This window comes from Anoplolepis gracilipes, chromosome 11 (assembly GCF_047496725.1).
Source record: "Anoplolepis gracilipes chromosome 11, ASM4749672v1, whole genome shotgun sequence".
NCBI lineage: Eukaryota > Metazoa > Arthropoda > Insecta > Hymenoptera > Formicidae > Anoplolepis > Anoplolepis gracilipes.
This window is the reverse complement of record NC_132980.1, coordinates 1,739,622-1,759,934: the sequence shown is the minus strand read 5'-3', so window position 1 is coordinate 1,759,934 and position 20,313 is coordinate 1,739,622. Positions and strand designations below refer to the sequence as shown.

General features: G+C 38.0%; 1 protein-coding gene across 3 annotated transcripts in view; it reads right to left on the bottom strand.

Moving 5' to 3' along the window:
- Positions 1 to 327: 327 nt before the first annotated feature.
- The window catches only part of LOC140670793 (oxaloacetate tautomerase fahd2, mitochondrial-like), a 45,125-nt gene continuing 25,139 nt past the window's right edge, over positions 328 to 20,313 (bottom strand). The window contains exons 3-6 of one of the 3 annotated variants that reach the window (XM_072901549.1): positions 2,275 to 2,491; positions 1,622 to 1,956; positions 1,317 to 1,404; positions 328 to 1,211 (exon numbers count right to left, since the gene is read on the bottom strand). In XM_072901549.1, the coding sequence (XP_072757650.1) occupies positions 1,149 to 1,211; positions 1,317 to 1,404; positions 1,622 to 1,956; positions 2,275 to 2,491 (703 nt within the window). In that variant the 3' untranslated portion in view covers positions 328 to 1,148. Of the gene's footprint in view, positions 1,212 to 1,316; positions 1,405 to 1,621; positions 1,957 to 2,274; positions 2,492 to 9,405; positions 9,578 to 9,655; positions 9,954 to 10,038; positions 19,090 to 20,313 lie in introns of those variants that run through there. The other 2 variants (XR_012047626.1, XR_012047625.1) reach the window with 2 other exon arrangements.

Sequence of the window (20,313 nt, the reverse complement as noted above, 5' to 3'; positions counted from 1 at the left end):
ATTACATATTATTTTAATCTTCATATCATTCATATCTATTTAATCTTTATCTCTATTTAATCTTCGTATCATTTTTCTCCAATTAAAAAAATTATGTGTATATATATATATATATATATATATATATATATATATACACATATATATTTGATTTTTATTCCATTTAATTAAATCTACCGATATCTAAAAGTTTATTATTGTATTTGTAGAACAGTATAATATTCTAAATTATTAAATTGTTGGAAGAAAGAAAATTTTTTTATATAAAATCAGTTTTAATTTGTAAAATGTAGAATGTAAAAATAGAGTTTAATAAAAGAAAAAGAATTACAGAAAATCAAGTTATTATTGGCGAAATTAGAATATTGACAATATTTATTTGGTTATTTGATATTAAAAGTAAATTATTGCTAAGTGAAGAGAAAGAACAAATTATTTTTGGGTTAAAGTGAATAAAGCAAAATAATAAATTTTATGGACATAGCACGGGATAGAACTATAATCTGTGGACATAGCGTGTTATCCTCTGAGAAATTTCGTGGACATAGCTATGTAGTTCCAATTCCATTTTTTATGGACATAGAGGCGTCTTGAATTGTGATCGTATCTAAATCGAGGGGATGACCACTCTCAGGCTTCTCTGTCGCCAGACATGTTTAAACATGTCGCGCAGGTGCAGCGACGCGTCTATATATGACTTTAATTGAAAATAGATTAGAGTCAAAATTAAAAATAGGTTATAACCTTACAATAATGATAGCAGTAGCTTCAATTTCAAAATTACGAATACACAACACCTAGCATCCCCCACTTTCACACTGTTAAACTGACAATGAGTAGACGAGTGACATCACTCTCCCTACTTTATACCTTCTCCTTCGCATTTCCTCTTCCTTATTATCCCTCCCAAGATATTTATCTATCTCTCTCACTTTTCAAATCCTTTCTTTCTTTCCAATGAAAAAAGTGGTTAGCCTTCGTCTTCTCTTTCCTATTTTCTAATAAACATTCTTGTATCCGAATCAAACACAGTCTTTGAGATAATTCATCGTCACTGCGATATCTGAAGGTCTATATCTAAAAGGTCTAATCTTGAAAAAATTCTGATAAGGTTTTCCACAGAAATATTCAGTTTCTTAGATCACAGATCAGATTACTTTGTTGCTTAGACGTCCCAGACTTTCAATTTCAGTTTCCAGTACATCGCCACGCTAAAATACGTAGCTGAATGTAGAATATGAAGAGTTGTGAACTTGTGTTTAACGATACACTACTTATTTTATTAATTTTATTTTAATATAATTGTAATAAAGTACCTGTAGATATTCTGGTGGATTGCGCGTGTGTCCCACACCAGCTGGTGTGCCGGTAAGAATCACGTCGCCTGGTAAAAGTGTCATAAATCTGAAAGTTCGATTAATATTGTTATAGTGTGTATTTACAACAGTTTATTGATGTATTAAAGGCCGTCTATAATAAGTTTTGTAAATAGTAAGTCATAAAAAATTAATCAATAATATTTGATATTCTTCTGTAAAGTCAACTGTGATTGGTTAATTTCTTATGGCCTCCGACTTACAACATCTATTGTAGACGGCCTTTTATTGAGGAAAATACAAACTGCGAAAGATGAGCGACTATTTCGTGGGGCTTAAAGATAAGTTCGTTAGTATTGCCATCCTGTTTTAATTTGCCATTCACCCATGTCTTTACGGACAGATTATTGATGTCGCATATTGCCTCCTTGGTGATGACTGCTGGACCCAGCGGACAGAATGTGTCCATCGCTTTGCCGAGTAGAAATTGACCGCCATTTTGCTTTGGTCCTACCCAATCACGTGCCGTCACGTCCTGGGCCACTGTATAACCGAAGATACAATCCTCGGCCTCATCATTGCTAAGGTTCTTGCATCTCTTGCCGATCACTACTGCCAGCTCGGCTTCCCAATCAATTTTCTATAAATTTAAAAATTGATTGCACACTTTAATCAGATTCCCACGTCCTACATAATTTTATTTATTGAGTTCTGCTCTACTTCAAACATTTTTTGTCAAAGACAGGTTACATAATGACAAATAAACTATAAATAAACATATAAATATCATTTGTAGGCAAATTTGTATTTAAGCTTCAGATTCTCGCGGAATTATGTGGACGGAAAGGTCGTAATCTCAGCAAACTAAAAATAGTTTCCAACTTAGTAACAAAAACATCGCAATTTCTCTCAAGGATAATCCGTGTCTATGATAATCTCGTCTCATATCATGACTTACATCTGAGATTTGTGGGAGCAGAATGTTATCGTGCGGCCCGACGATATTACTGGAAAATTTGTTAAAGATTACCGGACTCTCCGGAAATGGTCTACCTAGCTCGTTACAATGACCGCTATAATTAAGGCTGATGCAGGCAAGTTTATCCACACATGTGACTGGTGCTAGGAAGTCGACGTCCTCCTTGGATATAATACTCTGTTCCTCAGTGACTATTCTGTAATTATTGTTAGTCACATGAACACCATTCACTTGGACAAGAAAAAAATGCGCACTATTGACTTGGACAGAGGAATATACGCGCACCGTTCATTTGGACACAGAAAAATGCACACCGTTTACTTGCACATTATTCATGTGGACACCGCTCATTTGGGTACCATTCAGTTAGACACCGTTCACTTGAACATCGTTTATTCGCATACTGTTCATTTGGACACCAAAACGAGATCTATAATGATACGTTTCCACATGGAATTGTAACTTTTCGCGCGAAGCGAAGTCTAATTTATTTCGTCTGGTGCTTTGGATTCGTAACAAGGATTATAATTATACGCTTTCATATAGGTTTGTAACTTTTTGTGTGAAGCAAAGTCTAATTCATATCGCCCTGTGGTTTGGACGCGTAAAGAAGTTTATAATTATATGTTTCCATGAGTTTGGGTTTACGACTTTTCGCTTTCAGTTTTCAAATCGAGCAAGACACAATCGAACGGCGTCCAGACGAACGGTGCGTTATTTTTTGTGTCCAACACAATTTTATATGTGTTAACCTTAGAGCATATATGCTTGGAAGAGGAATGGCCTTTGTTTCTCATATATCGAAAGTGTGCCCAAGATCTATGCGAGAAAGAAAGATATAGATTTCTATTTGTTCTTTGTGTGCATGCATTGAAATTGACAGATGCTATGTTCGTTATGTTGTTTCTGTTACAAAATATTGCCAACAGTTTGCTTAACCAAACTACTTTCTGTGCTCAACCAGAAACGGAACATTAAAATATAAAAAACATTAAAATATTATTATCAATTTAATAAAAAATGTGTTGTGTATATTGTGTAGTTTACGACAATCGCAATCAAACTACTTCCTATTTTACATAAGTAAATATAAATGTAACATTTTGTGCCTATATTGTAGTTTATTATGTGATAAAATTTAGATAGATTAGATTTTATGCCAAGGTAAAATATATACAAATAATAAAAAATACAATATTTTCTTACAAGTTATAAGAAAATTATTATTATTATTATTATTATTATTATTCATTAAAACTGATAGGTTAACAGATTATAACATAGCGAACATAGTGTCTGTCAATTTCAACGCATACGCACAAAGAACGAATAGATATTTATATTTTTCTCTTTCGTACAGATCTTGAACACACTTTCGAGCCAGCATTCCCTCTTCATATATATACGTATATATACAGGGTGGCCCATTTTAAACAATACGGTCAATTTTCTCGTAAACTAAGCGAAATATCGAAAAATGGTTCAGACATGTGTTGCATGGTTTCGAAGGGTCTATAAGATGGTGCCATTGGTTTGACCTTGAAGAGTCACGTGAAAGTTACGTGAAGGTCATTTTAAATTTCTTAAGTGGAACACCCTATATATTTTTGTATATTCTTGTAGCTTATCTCGAGAGCTTTCCAAAACACTATAATAAAATGTTTTTTCATTAAACACTTTTTGAGTTATAAGGCTTCAAAGTTGCAGTATTTTGACATAAAATACAAGATATCTCGTAAAATATTCATTTTTTGATTATCTTACTCTAATACTTTTATGCACAGAATAATGAGACGAATCAATTGGTGTAAAGAAAACATATAATTATGTTAAAGCAAAAATGTGTAACTTCTAGTTGAAAATTTTTTCTTAAAAATAACTGTGTTTTCTTTACACTAATTGATTCGTCTCATTATTCTGTGTATAAAAGTATTAGAGTAAGATAATCGAAAAATGAATATTTTATGAGATATCTTGTATTTTATGTCAAAATATTGCAACTTTCAAGTCTCATAACTCAAAAAATACTTAATGAAAAATACTTTATCATAAGTGTTTTGGAAAGCTCTCGACGAAGCAGTGGGAGGAGCGCTTTACGAACGCGCTTCGCTATGACACTCGAAAAAATTACACACATAATGCGCGCTAGTATCATAATCGCGAGCATAGTATCAAGTGACAGTGGGAAGCGTCTTCGCGCCGCGAACTTCTCGCGGCAATTCATTGGCTGATCTTTTACAATTAATATTTCCTTAAATATTGAGAAAATCGCAAAATGATACAGGACTTTTCTGTTCAGAATAACACTCTCTACCTTCCCTTAAAGAGTGTTGCGTGAACTGTCAGACACCCTGTATATATGTATACAAAGTGTCCCATTTTAATCTATTACTCCAAATATTTCCGTTCCTTTGCATTTTACAAGAAAATATTTTAGACAAAAGTTATATGGTTTCGAGGAGGCCATAAAATGATACTTAATAATAAATTGGTTTGACCTTGGATAGTCATTTGAAGGTCACGTGAAGGTCACCTTTAATTTCTTAAATGGAACACTCTATATATTTTGCATATTCTTGTAGTTTATCTCGACAGCTTTCCAAAACACTATAATAAAACTTCTTTTGATTAAGTACTTTTCGAGTTATGAGGCTTGAATGTTCCAATATTTTGACATTAAATACAAAATATCTCGTAAAATATTAATTTTTCAATTTTTTTTTAAAGAAACAACCATGTATTTTCTTTATGATTATTATTATGAGCTTAAAAGTATTAAAATAAGATAATCGAAAAATCGGAGGACCAACCAAGGCTACTGAAGGTGAGTGAAGATTGGTCTAGATTATACGAGGGTCTTGCCCGAGAGATTACGAAGGTAGTGTCGCTACTTTATGCTCAACTAGTCACAATTTTAGAGCTAAAATCTTTTAATTTTGGCGCCACTTGTTTCCGCAGTGGGCCCAACTGCCATGGACGGCGCTGCGGTTTCCCTCTTGCATCATTTCATTTAGAGCTAGCTGGTCCAAAAAATTGTTTCGTTTGTGTTGTTGTTTTGGGGGGAGGAGGGGGGTTAAGGAATGTAATTGGGATGGGAATCTCTCGGGCGAGACCTTCGTATAATCTAGACCAACCTTTACCCACCTTCGGTGGCCTCGGTTGGTCCTCCAATTATACTTTATGTCTCGCCCTTCGAGATTACGAAGGTAGCTCTTTAGATTCTCTTCGTCTCAGGACTTCGCTGATAATCTGGCGGCAATAAGGGTAAGTGCCTCAACAATTTTTTGAGGAAACACATGTATTTTATATGTTGTTTATTAGCTAGGAAACACGTTGATACATCTAAAGAGATTTTTTTTTATGATGATAATACCGTTGTTGCAAAAGTGTCCTCTGCGATTATTATGGGGCGATTGTAAAAATCCGCGAACACTCTCGAGTTCAAAGTCTATCCAGCTACTCTCTTAATTTCCTCTATGCTTACTCCTTTTTCGAAGGCTTTTGAGGTTGAAGCGTGTCTAGTGCTGTGTCTAGTGCTGTGTAGGTATCCTCTTTTACTTTCTTATGCAGATTCTGGAAGGAAATAAATAATAGTGCGTCTTCTTTGTTTCGTAAGCATTACGTGACCTTTAGATAGTGTAGCAAAGTTTTTGCGATGCATAAGCCTGGCTTGTGGTTAAAAAAAGGAAGTTTTAAATTTGGCCGCTTGGTGCTTGCTCCTGAAGACTTTATCCTGTCTGGAATTTTGATTTCTAGACCCTTGTTGGAAGAGGATATATTGGAGATCTTAAGGCCAATGTTTGTAGTCTATGAGCTGTACCGAGCGCTAATAATAAAACTGGTTTTAGTGAAAGCTGTTTTAGAGTTAGTGAGTCTAATGGGAACCAATTTTGTAATTTTTCCAATACAGGGTCTACATTCCATGTTGAATCATATCTGGGCTTATTTGGCCATGTTTTTTGAGCTTCTTTAATGAATTTTTTAATTAGGTCATTGCCCCCAATGTCCTCAGTCGATATAACTGCCAGTGCTGATCTTGATGAGTTTAGCGTTTCATAGTTCGCCCCCTCCTGATATCTTAGAATCAGAAATTTTAAAACTTTTGGTATTGACACTGTATGGGGATCAGTATTCTCTTTGACGCTCTGGTCCCACCACATTCTTAGTGTGCTATTATATTGCTTAATTGTTGAATCTTCCCATGCTTTAAGCATTATGTCTGTTGTATCGTCCGATAATCCTTTTTGTCTCAGGACTTCGCTGATAATCTGGCGGCAACCAGGGTAAGTTTGAATGCCAGTGGATGGCATTGTGTTCTGCAAGATGAGAGTAGAAGGTTGGAATTTGAATGGAATTCTAGATACACTCCTTTAACTAATTTCATAAACACTGGAAACCATACTTGACTAGTCCAAAGGGGTACTACTACTACACCAGAAGCTTTGTCGTTTTTAATTTTTTGAAGTACCTTGGCAATTACGCTAAACGGTGGGAATGCATAAAAGTTTAAGTCCGACCACGAGATAGTGAAAGCGTTAACAACATATGCCAGAGTCTCTTTCTCAAGAGCAATAATTTTGACACTTTTTGTTAGTTTTTGAGACAAATAAATCAATTCCAGGTTCTCCGAACATTTCTTGAATCCTATGAAAAGCGTAATTAGCCAATTCCCATTCGATGTCTGTATTTTTTATTCTAGATAAGACATCTACTTCCTTATTTTCTTTTGATGAAATATATTCAGCGAATACCCACAGTTGTCGCTTTTCGCACCAGTCCCAGAGTTTTTCAGCATCTGTATGTAAGTCTATTTTTACGCCACCCATTTTTTTGATATAAGTTATGGCTGTCGTATTATCTAGTCTAAGGAGGACTTCGCAGTTTGAAAGGTTATTAGCAAAGCTTTTTAGTGCCAGAAGGGCAGCTTTTAGTTCTAATTGATTTATGTGTAATTCTGATTGTTGAGGGCTCCAGTGACCATATGCTTTTCTACTATCGCAGTAAGCTCCCCAGCCCGTTTTACTAGCGTCTGAAAAAATTTCCTTTTCGAAATTCATTAATTTTATCTCTTTGTAAGACGAATACAGATTTCTTTCCCACCAATTTAGATCCTTTCTAATCGATTCAGGGATTCTCATTCTTTTGTCTAAATTACCGTCATTATTAATTAATGCTTGTAATTTTTCTACTTCTAAGGATTTAGAATGGATCATAACTATATTTCACACCCGGGCAACTCGCTACTAGCCAACCAATGAATTGGGCGAATTCTCGAATTAAACAGGACTTCTTCCTTTCTATTCTACCGATTTGACTAATTAATTTTTCTTCTTTCTCTCGCTGTAATTTTACTGTCATTTGTGCGGAATTTATAATAAATCCAAGGTACTTGCAAGTAAGTTTCGGTTTTAATTTTGATTTTTTATTATTTATAATAAAACCTAGTGATTGTAAGAAACTATAGATGGTCTGAATTTTATTTTGGTAGCTTTGCTTCGTTTCATCTAAACATAATATGTTGTCGAGATAAATAACTGACAATAGACCTCGTAATCTTAGGAAATTTATTACTGGTTTCATTATTTTTGTGAACACTAAAGGGCTCGAGCTAAGTCCGAAGGGCAGACAAGTAAATTCATAAATTTGAGAATTAACCTTAAAGCGCAGGAACTTTCTATATTCTTTATGTATAAAAATAAGAAAATAGGCGTCTTTTAAGTCCATTGATTCCATAAACATATTGGGTGCTAAGAACCTACATACAGCTCTAAGATTCTCTAATTTAAAATGTTCAGTTTTTACAAACACATTGAGCTTTTTAAGGTTTAAAATAAAGCGATTACTGCCATTCGGCTTTTTTGCCAAAAAATAGCTTGAAAGAAATTGATTTTTTGTTGGTCCGCAAGGAACTATTGCTCCAACCGTCAGGAGGCGATCTAATTCATTCTATAATTCAGAATGTTCAGAAGGAGACCAGTCTCTTGTAGGAGGCATATCGGTTTGATAAGATAAAAAATTAAAGTGTATCTTATAGCCCTTAATGCATTGTAGTACAAATGGATCTGATGTAATAAGTTTCCAGATGAGTAGATAATATAAGAGAGTTCTAATTTTGGGATCTGAGGGGGGGTGAGGTAAGCTGGGGAGGACGAGGCGAGGTACCTCGCCCCCCGTACTGACCGGGGGGGGCAAATGTCCCCTTAGATTGAGGGGGAAGAAGGAGGTACCAAATGTCCCCCCAGATTGAGGGGGGAAAGGTGGTATCAAACACCCCCCTGATTGAGAGGGGGGAGGGGAAGGGGGGAGGCATACATATGGTTCCGCACGTGGAGGGAGTGTCCTCTCCGACTGACTGCGGAGGTCTGATGGTGAGAGAGGAATGTCAACTGTTATAGATAAAATAATCACCCCACTCTGTTTATCCATAACGTATATTTGCAATAAATAATTACGTTCGCAACGCGGTAGAGGGAGACGGTGCGATAGACGTTCGCAACGCGTTAGAGGGAGACGGTGCGATAGACGTTCGCAACGCGGTAGAGGGAGACGGTGCGATAGACGTTCGCAACGCGTTAGAGGGAGACGGTGCGATAGGCGTTCGCAACGCGTTAGAGGGAGACGCGATAGGCGTTCTATATAGCGTAGGACAAGGAGAGTATGACGTGGTGTGAGAAGGAAAGCGCTGTATGTGTATGACAAAGGAGTGCATGATGATAGGAAAAGGAAGGCATGATGGTAAGAAAAGGAGAGCATGATGGTAGGAAAAGGAGATATGAGTGCGAGAGAAAAGAATAGAGAGGAAGAAGGATAGCGAGAAGGAGAGCGTGTTATGGGGTGCGAGAGAAAGAATAGAGAGGAAGGAGGATAGCGGAGGCGCGATAAGATAAGACGGAGGCTAAGGCGTACGCGAGAAAAAAGATAATTTTTGCATGTTAAGTTTTTTTTTCATAATATTAAATGTTATCTTATTATCTAATTATATCTAATACAGAGGAAGAAGGATGGGATAGATGATGAAGGTGGATAAGTAATAAATATATATAAGTTTAACATAAATTTTATTTAAAAAGTGTGTATGTGTATACATATAAAGTGGTGTGTGTGTGTGTGTGTGTGTTTTAAAATTAAAAAAGAATAGAAATTGTAATAGAAAATTTAAAAAATTAAAATAGTTATATGTTTAAATATAAAAATATAAAAAAGAATTAAAATTATAGTAGAAAATTTAAAAAATTAAAAATTTATAGGGGCGATGCGCCATGGAAACTCGTCATAGCTGCGTCTGTAACAGGAACAAAAAAACATTTTTATTAGTACTTTAAAAATATTTTCTAAAATGATAAAAATTATAAATACTCACAATCTATTCGGAGTCTCTCTCATCTGACAACCTGGAATCCTCCTGCAGAGTTTCGGCGAGCCACGGTTTCTCTGTCTCCCACACCTCATACGGAAGCTCACCAAAGAGTTTCCGCAAACAAAGACGATCCTCGTTAAACTGAGGAGTCCTCGCACCTCCGGTTCTCGGGAGTGTCACCCCAAAGATCGTCACGCACCCATGCGTATAACTCTCTCTCGTGGTGCCGGAACATCCTTTTAATTTGTCTATCATAAATATTTACAAATCCCTTAATTTTTACATCAGCCTGTGACTCGTACTGTAAAAAAAAACATTATTATTATTATTAGTACTATTAAGTAACGCTATTAGTACCAACATTATTTAAAAAAATAAATACTTACGTTTTTAAATGCTACTATATTTAGCACAACTCTTATTAATTCATGTGCGAGATCCCTCATCGTCCTTGCCAAATAACGCCAGTTTTGAGTAAAAATTATATCCACTAACGAACACATCTCGTGGTGTGGCATCCTTAAAACTTGCGCACTTTAGTCGTTCACAGACTAACACAGTCCTGATGAAAGTTCTAACGGAGTTAGCCAACGTCTCGGGAAAGAAAAGTAGGGGATGTGTAGCAGCATCTAGACTTAAATTACGCAGCGAGGTCGATAGACAGAAGATCCTTTGAGCCTTTTTCAGTTTTTTTTCAACACATGTGTGTGTTAAATGAGTTATGTACAAATCGCTTTCTTCTTTCTTCTAAAAAGGCTTTCCTTCTTATTCTTTTTACCAGTCGCAGCCTCATTTTTTTAAGATGTCTCATTTCCGGAATATGTTTTAATCGCGTACGTTCTATATCGGTATTTTCATCGATCACATCACATAAAAAATCTATTTCGTCACAGATCTCGAAAAACAGTTCTAACGATCTTGTATAAGTCTTTGGTAAACCAATTTCACGATTTTGTAAAAATTGCACTACAGAATTCATGGCACTACCGAAGGCGTTGTAGTTTATGCGATACTAAACTATTCAAAAGCTCGAGCGCCGTGTGTGCGGCTGTCGTATGATGAAATCTAATCAAATGTATACAACGATTGAAATATTCGGTTACAAATGTATACGACAAAGCGTGAGATAAAATTTTTGGCTAAATGATAACATAAACAGACCGTCGACAGTACGGATGTTTGCGCTAAAGAATAACATGCCGCATAGTGGGTGAGCATTATCATGTATATTTGACTATAAATATAAATAATAAATATAATCAGGCGTTCTATAGTACGATGTGGTGTATGTGTAGGACAAGGAGTGTATGATGATGATGATGATAAGAAAAGGAGAGCACGATGGTAGGAAAAGGAGATATGCGAGGGTGCGAGAGAAAGAATAGAGAGGAAGAACAGCGCGCATGGTGAGAGAAAGAATAGAGAGGAAGGAGAGCGCGCATGGTGAGAAAAGGACAGCGCTATAGACGTAGGACAAGGAGAGTATGATGTGTAAGGAAAGGAGAGAGCATGATGGTAAAGAAAGAAGGTGACAGTAAAAGAAATATAAATGTATAAAAATTCCAAATTTATTTAAAATTAAAAAAATTTAATTACAGAATGTAGAAAATAATACTTGAACTATAGTTTTAATGTAAATATGGGTTGATTGAACCTTCATGATGATGATTCGACCACTAATTGAATATTTTAAATACATTTTGTAAAGCGCAATTTCGTACATGTCTATCGCAACGCAGAGTAGCATCTAATTTATCTAAAGCAGGAACGTCATCATAGTCGTTATCCAATGTCTCGATAATAAGACCGATTCTCGCATCGTCTTCCAGTAAATTTGCCAACCATTCTCGTTTTTCATGTCCTTTGACATACACTCGAGAAGATGTATCTTTCAACGTCACAGCCTCAGTGATTAAACGTTTAGCCATGTAGTATGGAACGTTTCCATCTTCCCCTTGCAGATTGTGATGTTTTCCAACCAACCATGCAACCTGAGATCTCTCAGACCTCGTGAGCAAACGGAATGGTGTAAGACTCGTAAAAATATAATGAGACAGTACAGATCCTTGAGTCAGAATCGCAATTTCTTTCACGATAAATTTTTTATCGATAATAAATCCTTGAAGATCCACAAACGTTGACACAACCATAATGAAGAGATATTAGCGAGAACTACGACGACGAACGACTGACGTTAATCATCGAGTATCGCAAGTTTTTATGTTATATGATCCGGTATGCGATTCTCCAATTTCGTTTACAGAAGAATCGAACGTTGGTTGGTTGGTTGATAAGACGAGCGTTCCTGCTCGTGTTGATTCATGTAATTTTACGTACTACGTTCGTTAGAGGATTGTATTCGACAACGCGATCATGCAAAATGATACAATAAGCGGTAGTGTTTGCCGGCACATTTTCCTTACAATCAAATTCTATTCTTACGTCTACGGTAGCATTTTTCACCGATTCGTTTTGTCGAGAACAATCGATGATTACAAACGGACCGTAAAGTAGAAACAGTGAGACGGTGAGGCTCGGTTCGAGGTACTCGTATCCATAATAGTTTTTGCAGAAACGCGCGTACGTGTCGTATAGAATCGACCATCTGTTTTTATCGAAATCCAGATTCATGTCGTCGTACGGATAACATTCTGAGTTCAGATAAAGTTTCATGTTTGTTAATTTGCAGTCGTCGAATTTACTCATATCCTCGAGCATAACATTCTTCCGACCTGTCTGCAGAGCAAAGATAACGTATCGTGGTTTCTCCAGCTGAGTCGCGGTCTTAATGGCCCACGAATGCTTGGTTGTACGCTGCAACAGCGGAAACTCGTACAGATCCCACGAGCGAAAACCCATGCTGAGGTAGCGTCCGATTTCCAGAGCGCGCAGCATAGACAGCTTCTTAATTTCACTCAACAGCACATGTGGCATTCGCCATTGTATCTTGAAAATGTTGATCACAGGCTCCACCGCCGAAGCTCCAACCAGACAATTGTTGTCATTGCGCGATCGTATTAAGATCAACTCGTGACGAGCGTTAATTACTATGCGTCTGTAATCCTCGCAAAATCCCAATAACATGTAGAGCGGTACGCAAAAATTAAAGTGTCCATTTACAGTAGTTGGATTACTCCAGCCAGCATTTCTCATAATCACGCTTTTATCGGATGATATTGTTACATAGTTTTTGAGCATACTCGTTATTCCCACGTTTCTGTTGCGATCAATCTCCACGCCATTGAGTTCGTATCGAATCTCGTCAAACATGAATGCTACGCAATTATTTTGCAGTACCACATTAGATCTGTCAGTTGGATTGTTTATCTTCAATTCTCCCTCGATGTATAAGAAACTCTCGTACGGCAATGTATACAGATCCTGTTGTTGTATGGGTATTCTTATCTCGTCACTGTGTCCGAACGTTGTGTTGGCGAATGGGTTGTATGCGTGTCTCAATCTTGACGATGCGATCGTCAAAGATCGGTTCGTCCGCGATGTTAAGAATGTCAGTCATCGTTCAAATGTTTCGCACCGCGAATCCCAAAGATTGTAAAAACGCAACGTTTGATGCGTTCAATTTCTTTTTCTTAGCGCAAGATGATTGCGTATTAGCAAATTTCGATGTTGTTGTTGTTGTTGTTGTCACGGGCGTCATAAAAATTGTGTTGTCTCTCACGTCTTTCGATCCGTTCAGCACGAGCATCACACGCTAATTTTGTCGCCGTCGTACATGCACTCTAATGGTGATCTCTTCTCCTCGAAAATCGAGTAATCGTCCTTCCTGATCGACAACGCGTAACATTAAATTCGTACGATGATCGGTAGGTAAATGATGTGCGCCAGTGTTTCCGATATCTTATATCCTGGTGGTACCCTCGGTGAAAATTCATGTATCGTATGAACGAGTTTACCGTTGTTGTACGCACCCGCGGTGACATTACATTCGACGCGGTTAATGTTCACGTTGATAATGTTAATCGGCACGTCCGACTCGTACCATTTTCGCGGCTGCAGTATACGGTTCGAGAATCCTAGCAACGATCCAATGTTGTTAAGCTTGCTAAAATTTATTCTGTAGGCGCATTTGATCTCACTCCGCATCGTATTGTAATTAGCGCGGAGCACTATCGGCCATTCTCCAGCCTCGAAATCATCGTCGTCAGTTTGTTTTTTATCACCATCACGAACTGTGTGTTGCGAACGTTTTTGTGAAATTGTTTTTTTCAAAAATTCATGTATCGCTTGCAGCTCGTACGATCCCTCGGGAATCGTAATTTCCGCATCATCTTTGCCAAAGTAAAATTTATTATTCGAGGAATTCACGTTCGATATCGTGTGATAACTCTCAAAATCCGCTAGACCGAGTTCGTATTCACCATCGCTTAAATCTACGGTGGGCGAGTAATTTGCCGCGAGAACGCTACTCTTCCCAGTCAGCGTGAATGTCATAGACATGTTGACCAAACTGTTTAACGAATACTAAATTAAATAGCGCAATGTATGTCTTTAAATTCGCGTGCATCGACCGCTCGGAGAAACTGCAAGCACAATAGAGCGTATGACAAGGAGAGTACGACGTGGTGTAAGAAGGAAGGCGTTATAGACGTAGGACAAGGAGAGCATGATGGTGGGAAAAGGGCAGCGCTATAGGCGTAGGACAAGGAGAGTATGATGTGTAAGGAAAGGAGAGAGAGAGAGAGAGCAAAGGAGAAGGCTGCAGTAAAAGAAATATAAACGTAACTTATTAAGATATTAAAAGTATTCTTGACACATTTCCAATAAACTATACATTTCGATTAAAAAATATATCAATGTAACTTATTATTATATAATATACAGGAAGAAGGATAGGATTTTATAAAGAAGATACATAGCGATACATATGTTTAATATATAATTTTTATTCAAAATGTGTTTTCATACATATAATGTGTATGTGTTAAAATTTAAATTCGCATGCATCGACCGTTCGGAGAAACTGCAAGCACAATTGTCCGCAGATGCTTTGATTATAAGTTTGATAGGATGTATGATTATAATCTATTTTTGACACATTTAAATATCGTATCAATTCATTCGGCGGGCTGAGATTGTCAAAACTGTCAAAATATATAGCGCGATTTCCTCTCTTTGCATACGCTACCCAGTGAGTACCCGAGCCTTTAGCGTTATCCAAATTTATGATGCCGCTCTCGTTTCGATATATACCGCCGATCGGTAATGAGTCACGCATAAAAACACCTCTAAAATACGGAATGCGCATACGTTTTGCTAGTTGCAGCAGTTGTACGTTGGTAGTTGCACCCTCTGGCATTTTTAGTGTCTCTTTGACGTTTTCTTTTTCTTCTTCTTTCTCATTGAGACTCCTCGTCCGTATTTGTATGGCGCGAGATACAATCCACGATTCCATGGCGCGATTGTGACATAGCATCTCTTGAAACTGACGTTGCGTAGCTTTTCCGTCGTTTACCATCTTCGCTACACCAGCCGCTCCACCAATCAGAGATCCGAGAGCACCCAACACTGGTAGAATCGGTAATACGCCTCCGCGTTTCGCTACCGGAAGTATTCGTTTTTTCGTAATCTTTTTCTTCATCGACGACTTTTTCATCCCCATACCCATTTTCGTCTTTGCTTTTATGACCGTCCAAACGGCCGTGGCGGCTGCTCTTTCGCCAAAATTCGAATCTTTCGCGGTAATACGTTCTCGCGCCCTCGCAGCTAGTATACACTATCCGCTACGTGTCGTTCGCCGAGGTTGTTGCTTCGCGAGTAAGCTAAATCGTGTTCGCGACACGCGACGTCCAATGGGTTGATGCCTCGATCGCCTCTAACCAATCGTTCTTGTAAACGAGTTCCCGGTCCGCAAAACTGATATCCAGGAATATGTAATTCAATAGGGAGTGCGTTTATCGCGCGATTCAACAGACCACAGCCTCTTACAGTTCTCGCTGACATTCGTAACAATCTTTTATCATCGGCGCTGGACCGTCAATGTGCGTTCGTTGCCACGGTCGATTGTAATGTTCGAAACAGCGACGATAGGTCTGAACCTCCGAATCCGCCTTTATGTATTCCGGAAGTTTGTCCCACAGACGTTCCACGTAACGACCAAACTGTTTCAATAAAATAATCTTCGGTATATATTGCAACTGTTCTGAGGTAAGGTTGAGAATATCACAGTCATCCGACAGTGAAAGAAACATGTTTGATACTAAGCGGTTTCGATTTGATGCGCATCTATAAATAGGCTCTCCTCACCCTCCTCCTCCTCATAAAGTATCGTTAAGTCTGATTAGACAAGTCATGCGATTCGTGCTACAACCAACGGTAATTAAAGTAACAAATTTTGACAATAGGCTAATGCCTGAAAAAGAAATACACAAACATGGAAAAATGTTACCGAATACAATACGCGGTCTCATTTGCGGCCCTTCGAATTGCGGTAAAACTAACTTGTTGATAAGCTTGATAGAAAGTCCGCTTGATAGAAAAACCGCATACGCTTTGAAAATTTATACATATATTCAAAATCGCTTCAACAACCAAAATATCAATATTTGGAAAATTTACTATCATCGATAGATGAAATTGGTTACTTTACATTCTCTAATAACAGCGATGTCATTCCATCGAGAGAGGCGCTTCCGAATTCGGTTTTTATCTTCGATGACGTGGCATGCGACAAGCAAGATACGATAAGAGAGTACTTCTCAATGGGTCGACACTCAAGCGTCGATTGTTTCTATCTCTGTCAATTGTATGCCAAGATACCCAAGCATCTTATACGTGACAATGCTAATCTGTTGATTTTATTTAAACAAGACGGTACAAACTTGCGACATGTGTACAACGATCATGTAAATACTGATATGTCGTACGATGATTTTAGCGCGTTATGCCAAAAATGTTGGCAGCACAAGTATGGATTTCTAGTAATTGACAAAGACAGTTCAATGAGCAATGGACGTTACAGAAGAGGTTTTAATGAATTTGCGGTACCGTAAAATGATCAGTTGCTATCGAAACATTGACAGAGCAACGTCTACATAAAAAAAAAAAAAAAAAAAAAACATGAGTGATCGTGAAAAGATTGCGCGAAAAATTGTACAGACGAGCGAGTTAATTCGCAAAAAATATCGCGTTAAAAACTGGTAAAATTGAGGAAGATGTAGCGTTGGAGAAACAGTTTAAGCCGATTAGCGAGCCTCTAAAACAGCTTGTTCAAAATACCATCGATGTAGAATCCGACGTATCGAAAATCGAGCCGTTCGATATACTCGAAAAAGACCATGTGGAAAAGAAAATTATTAAAGTTAAAAAACGACCAAGAATCTCATTGAATGATTTGAGTCCAAAACAAAAACGATTAAACGTCTCATTAAATGATTTGCCGATAACTTCTACACCGAATCAAAGACGAACGATACCGGACACATCTACTCAGATAGAAATTGCGCAACCGCGTCAATTATCGTACGAGCAACCACCCGTCGACGAAATTTTTGAAACCACACCCGATTCGTTGGTTACAACGGTACAACGTGAATTGCAAACGTCCGCAGGTGTAAACATATTTCGAGAGCATTTAGGTCCACTCGGACAAAAATATATACTAACTTTTATGAATCAAGATAAAGATAAAGCTATGGATTATGTGGCATTAAGTTTTCTAACGATGGAATAATCCTCGGTGATAAACATTTTGACGTAGACAAAAATGATAATATAATTATCAATGAAGTAAGATATACGGGAACGCCTAGTCTCTATGAATTAATTTTCAAAAAAATCCCCGACGATGAAATATACACCGAAGATGATTTGCTTAAATATAAAAGTATATTACTAGCGACGAATGCGCATAAACGTGAGAACAAAGCATATAATCCAGTATTAGGGACTAAAGGATATAAGTATAAAAATGTAATTGCACCGTTATTGTCTAGCAGAAAAGCTGGAAAAGGTATACTACCGCGCGCTATGACTCTAAACGACAATAAGATCGACTACGTGCATTGGAACGATCCAAACGAGTCGGTAGATCGTCTGCGATTACTGGATGCTTCGCGTCGAGCCGGTAACAATGCTCACGACAATGAAATCATGTCGATTATCGAAGAACTTCGCGAAGATGGTCTTATTATAAATTGAATGATGTATCGACAAAACTAATCAGTCGATCAGCGTCGCGTGACACTTTACGAAGCGTCGGAAAAAAAATGCCTATCAACAAATTTGGCTTGTTCGATTCAAGAAATGATGCAACCGGTACAAACGGCTCTTGGGATAGATTGGTAAAAAGTTATGTGCACGAAAACGCTCTGTGTCGCGTCGTTACAGACTTCGATGCGAGGTCGCGTAAGATTCGGCGTGTAGCGCAACCTGAGGCTGACACCGATGCCGTCAACAAATTGTACGTGCAGTCCTGCGTTAAAAGATTAATGAATCGACAGAAAGAATCAGACGAGAAGCTTACTTCGCTTGAGAAGGACGTGCGAGGATTACAGATTGCGCTAAACAATCTTCAACGCGCGGCTAACGCTAACTCAGAGACAGCTATCAACCCGAATGAGCATCAGTGAACGGGTTAGGAGCGGCTATCGAACGGTTATCGAACAGCTACGAAGGATTATCGAACGGCTGCGAACAATTATCGAACCGCTACGAAGAATTACCGAACTGCTATCTAACTACAATGAGTGGCAGTGATAGTGAACGACCTAGCAGCAGCAACAGCAGCAGCAGCAGCAACGCCTCGAACGAGGCTATCAACATCTCAAGCAGGGCTGCGAACGAGGCTACGAACACGTTCTTCACGGCTACACTCAAGGTTACAAACAACTCAAGAACTCCTACGATCGTTCGAAAGACGTCTGTGAACGAGGCTACGAACGGGTCAAAAGCGGCTACGAACGAGTCAAAAACGACTGTGAAAAAGGCTGCGAACGGGTCAAGAACGATTTTCGAATGGGTGAAGGACGGCGGTGAACAACGCCAGAACGGATTAAGAACGGATCAGAAAACGTGAAAAAAAAAAAAACATAGAAAAAACGGAACTTAAAGAACGGTTATTAAAGGACGATAAACGAAAAATGAGTGATAAAAAAGCAAACAACAAACAACCATCGAGAAAAACTGGCAAAGCAAAGAATCAACATAGTTTGGAGAGACAGCAGTTGGTAAACGAGCTGCACGCGCCAGCGAGAAAAAATTTTCCCCGAAGACACGTCATAGTGCGGGGATACGATGATCTGTGGCAAGCCGACATCGTCGAGATGCGTCCGTATGCTCGAGTCAACAAGGGATACAATTACATACTCACTGTTATCGATGTGTTGAGCAAGTATGCGTGGATCGTACCGCTCAAGAGTAAAGGTGGAAGCGAGACGGCCGATGCGATTGCAGAGATAATTCGAGACGATGCGAGATGCCTGAAAAATTTTCAAACCGATCAAGGAAAAGAATTTTACAATGCAAATGTACAAAACCTCATGAAGAAACACGATATTAATCATTATTCGACATATTCCGTCATGAAAGCCTCGATCGTGGAACGTTTCAATCGTACTTTGAAGAATAAAATGTGGAAAATGTTTACGCTCAATGGAAACTACAAGTGGATCGACGAACTATCGAGACTCGTTGAAGAATACAACACGCAAAAACATCGCACTATCGGTATGAGACCTGTCGATGTTACTCCAGCCGTCACGGAGAAACTTTTACATACGGTGTACAGCAACGTAAAGATTGCGGCGCCGACGAAATTTAAAATAGGCGATTCGGTGCGCGTGAGTAAATTGAAGACTTTATTCGAAAAAGGCTACACACCAAATTGGACCACCGAAGTGTTTGAAATTGTTAAGATACAGAAAACTAATCCCGTAACATATATATTAAAAGATTCGCGCGGAAATTCCGTCGCCGGTGGATTTTACGAATACGAACTACAACGCGTTGCTAATCCCGATATATATCTTGTGGAAAAGATATTGAGGAAGAGAGAAGATGAAGTTTTTGTGAAATGGTTGGGATTCGATAGTTCACGGAATTCTTGGATACATAAAAATAATGTATTATAAAAATATAACAAATATTATATAAAGTTTACATATATAAATATATATAACATTCAAATATATACACTTTTTTCTTTTTTTACAACGGTATTCTGTAATGCCCCCATGGTAGCGTATCGATACTTTTAGGTATTATATACCGTTTATCATCGTGTGGACTTAGAGCAATTTTTTTCTGCCGCATGGTATATACTTTATGCATTTTTGATCTTATACTCGATTGCTGTCGCGTCATTTCAATTCCTTCGTTCAAACACTGCATATAATCGTCAAATGTTATCGTTTTCACGACGACTATTCTTGACACCTTTTACCTTTTTCGTATCCTTTTTACCATCTACTTTTAGCGTATACATTTTTGCTCTAAGTCCGACAAATTCTGTCATTATCATACCGTTGTTTTCATCCTTCATCAGACCCGGTACCTTTTTATTCACGAGCGGTATACCGTACGCATTGTCTATCGCATAGTCGCTCGTGTCGAACTTGCCGATGTCGCGCTTCATATTCTCGTACACGTCTTCGCACTCAATGTGATATATGAGACTATCCGTGTCGGTGTACATGACTTTACAT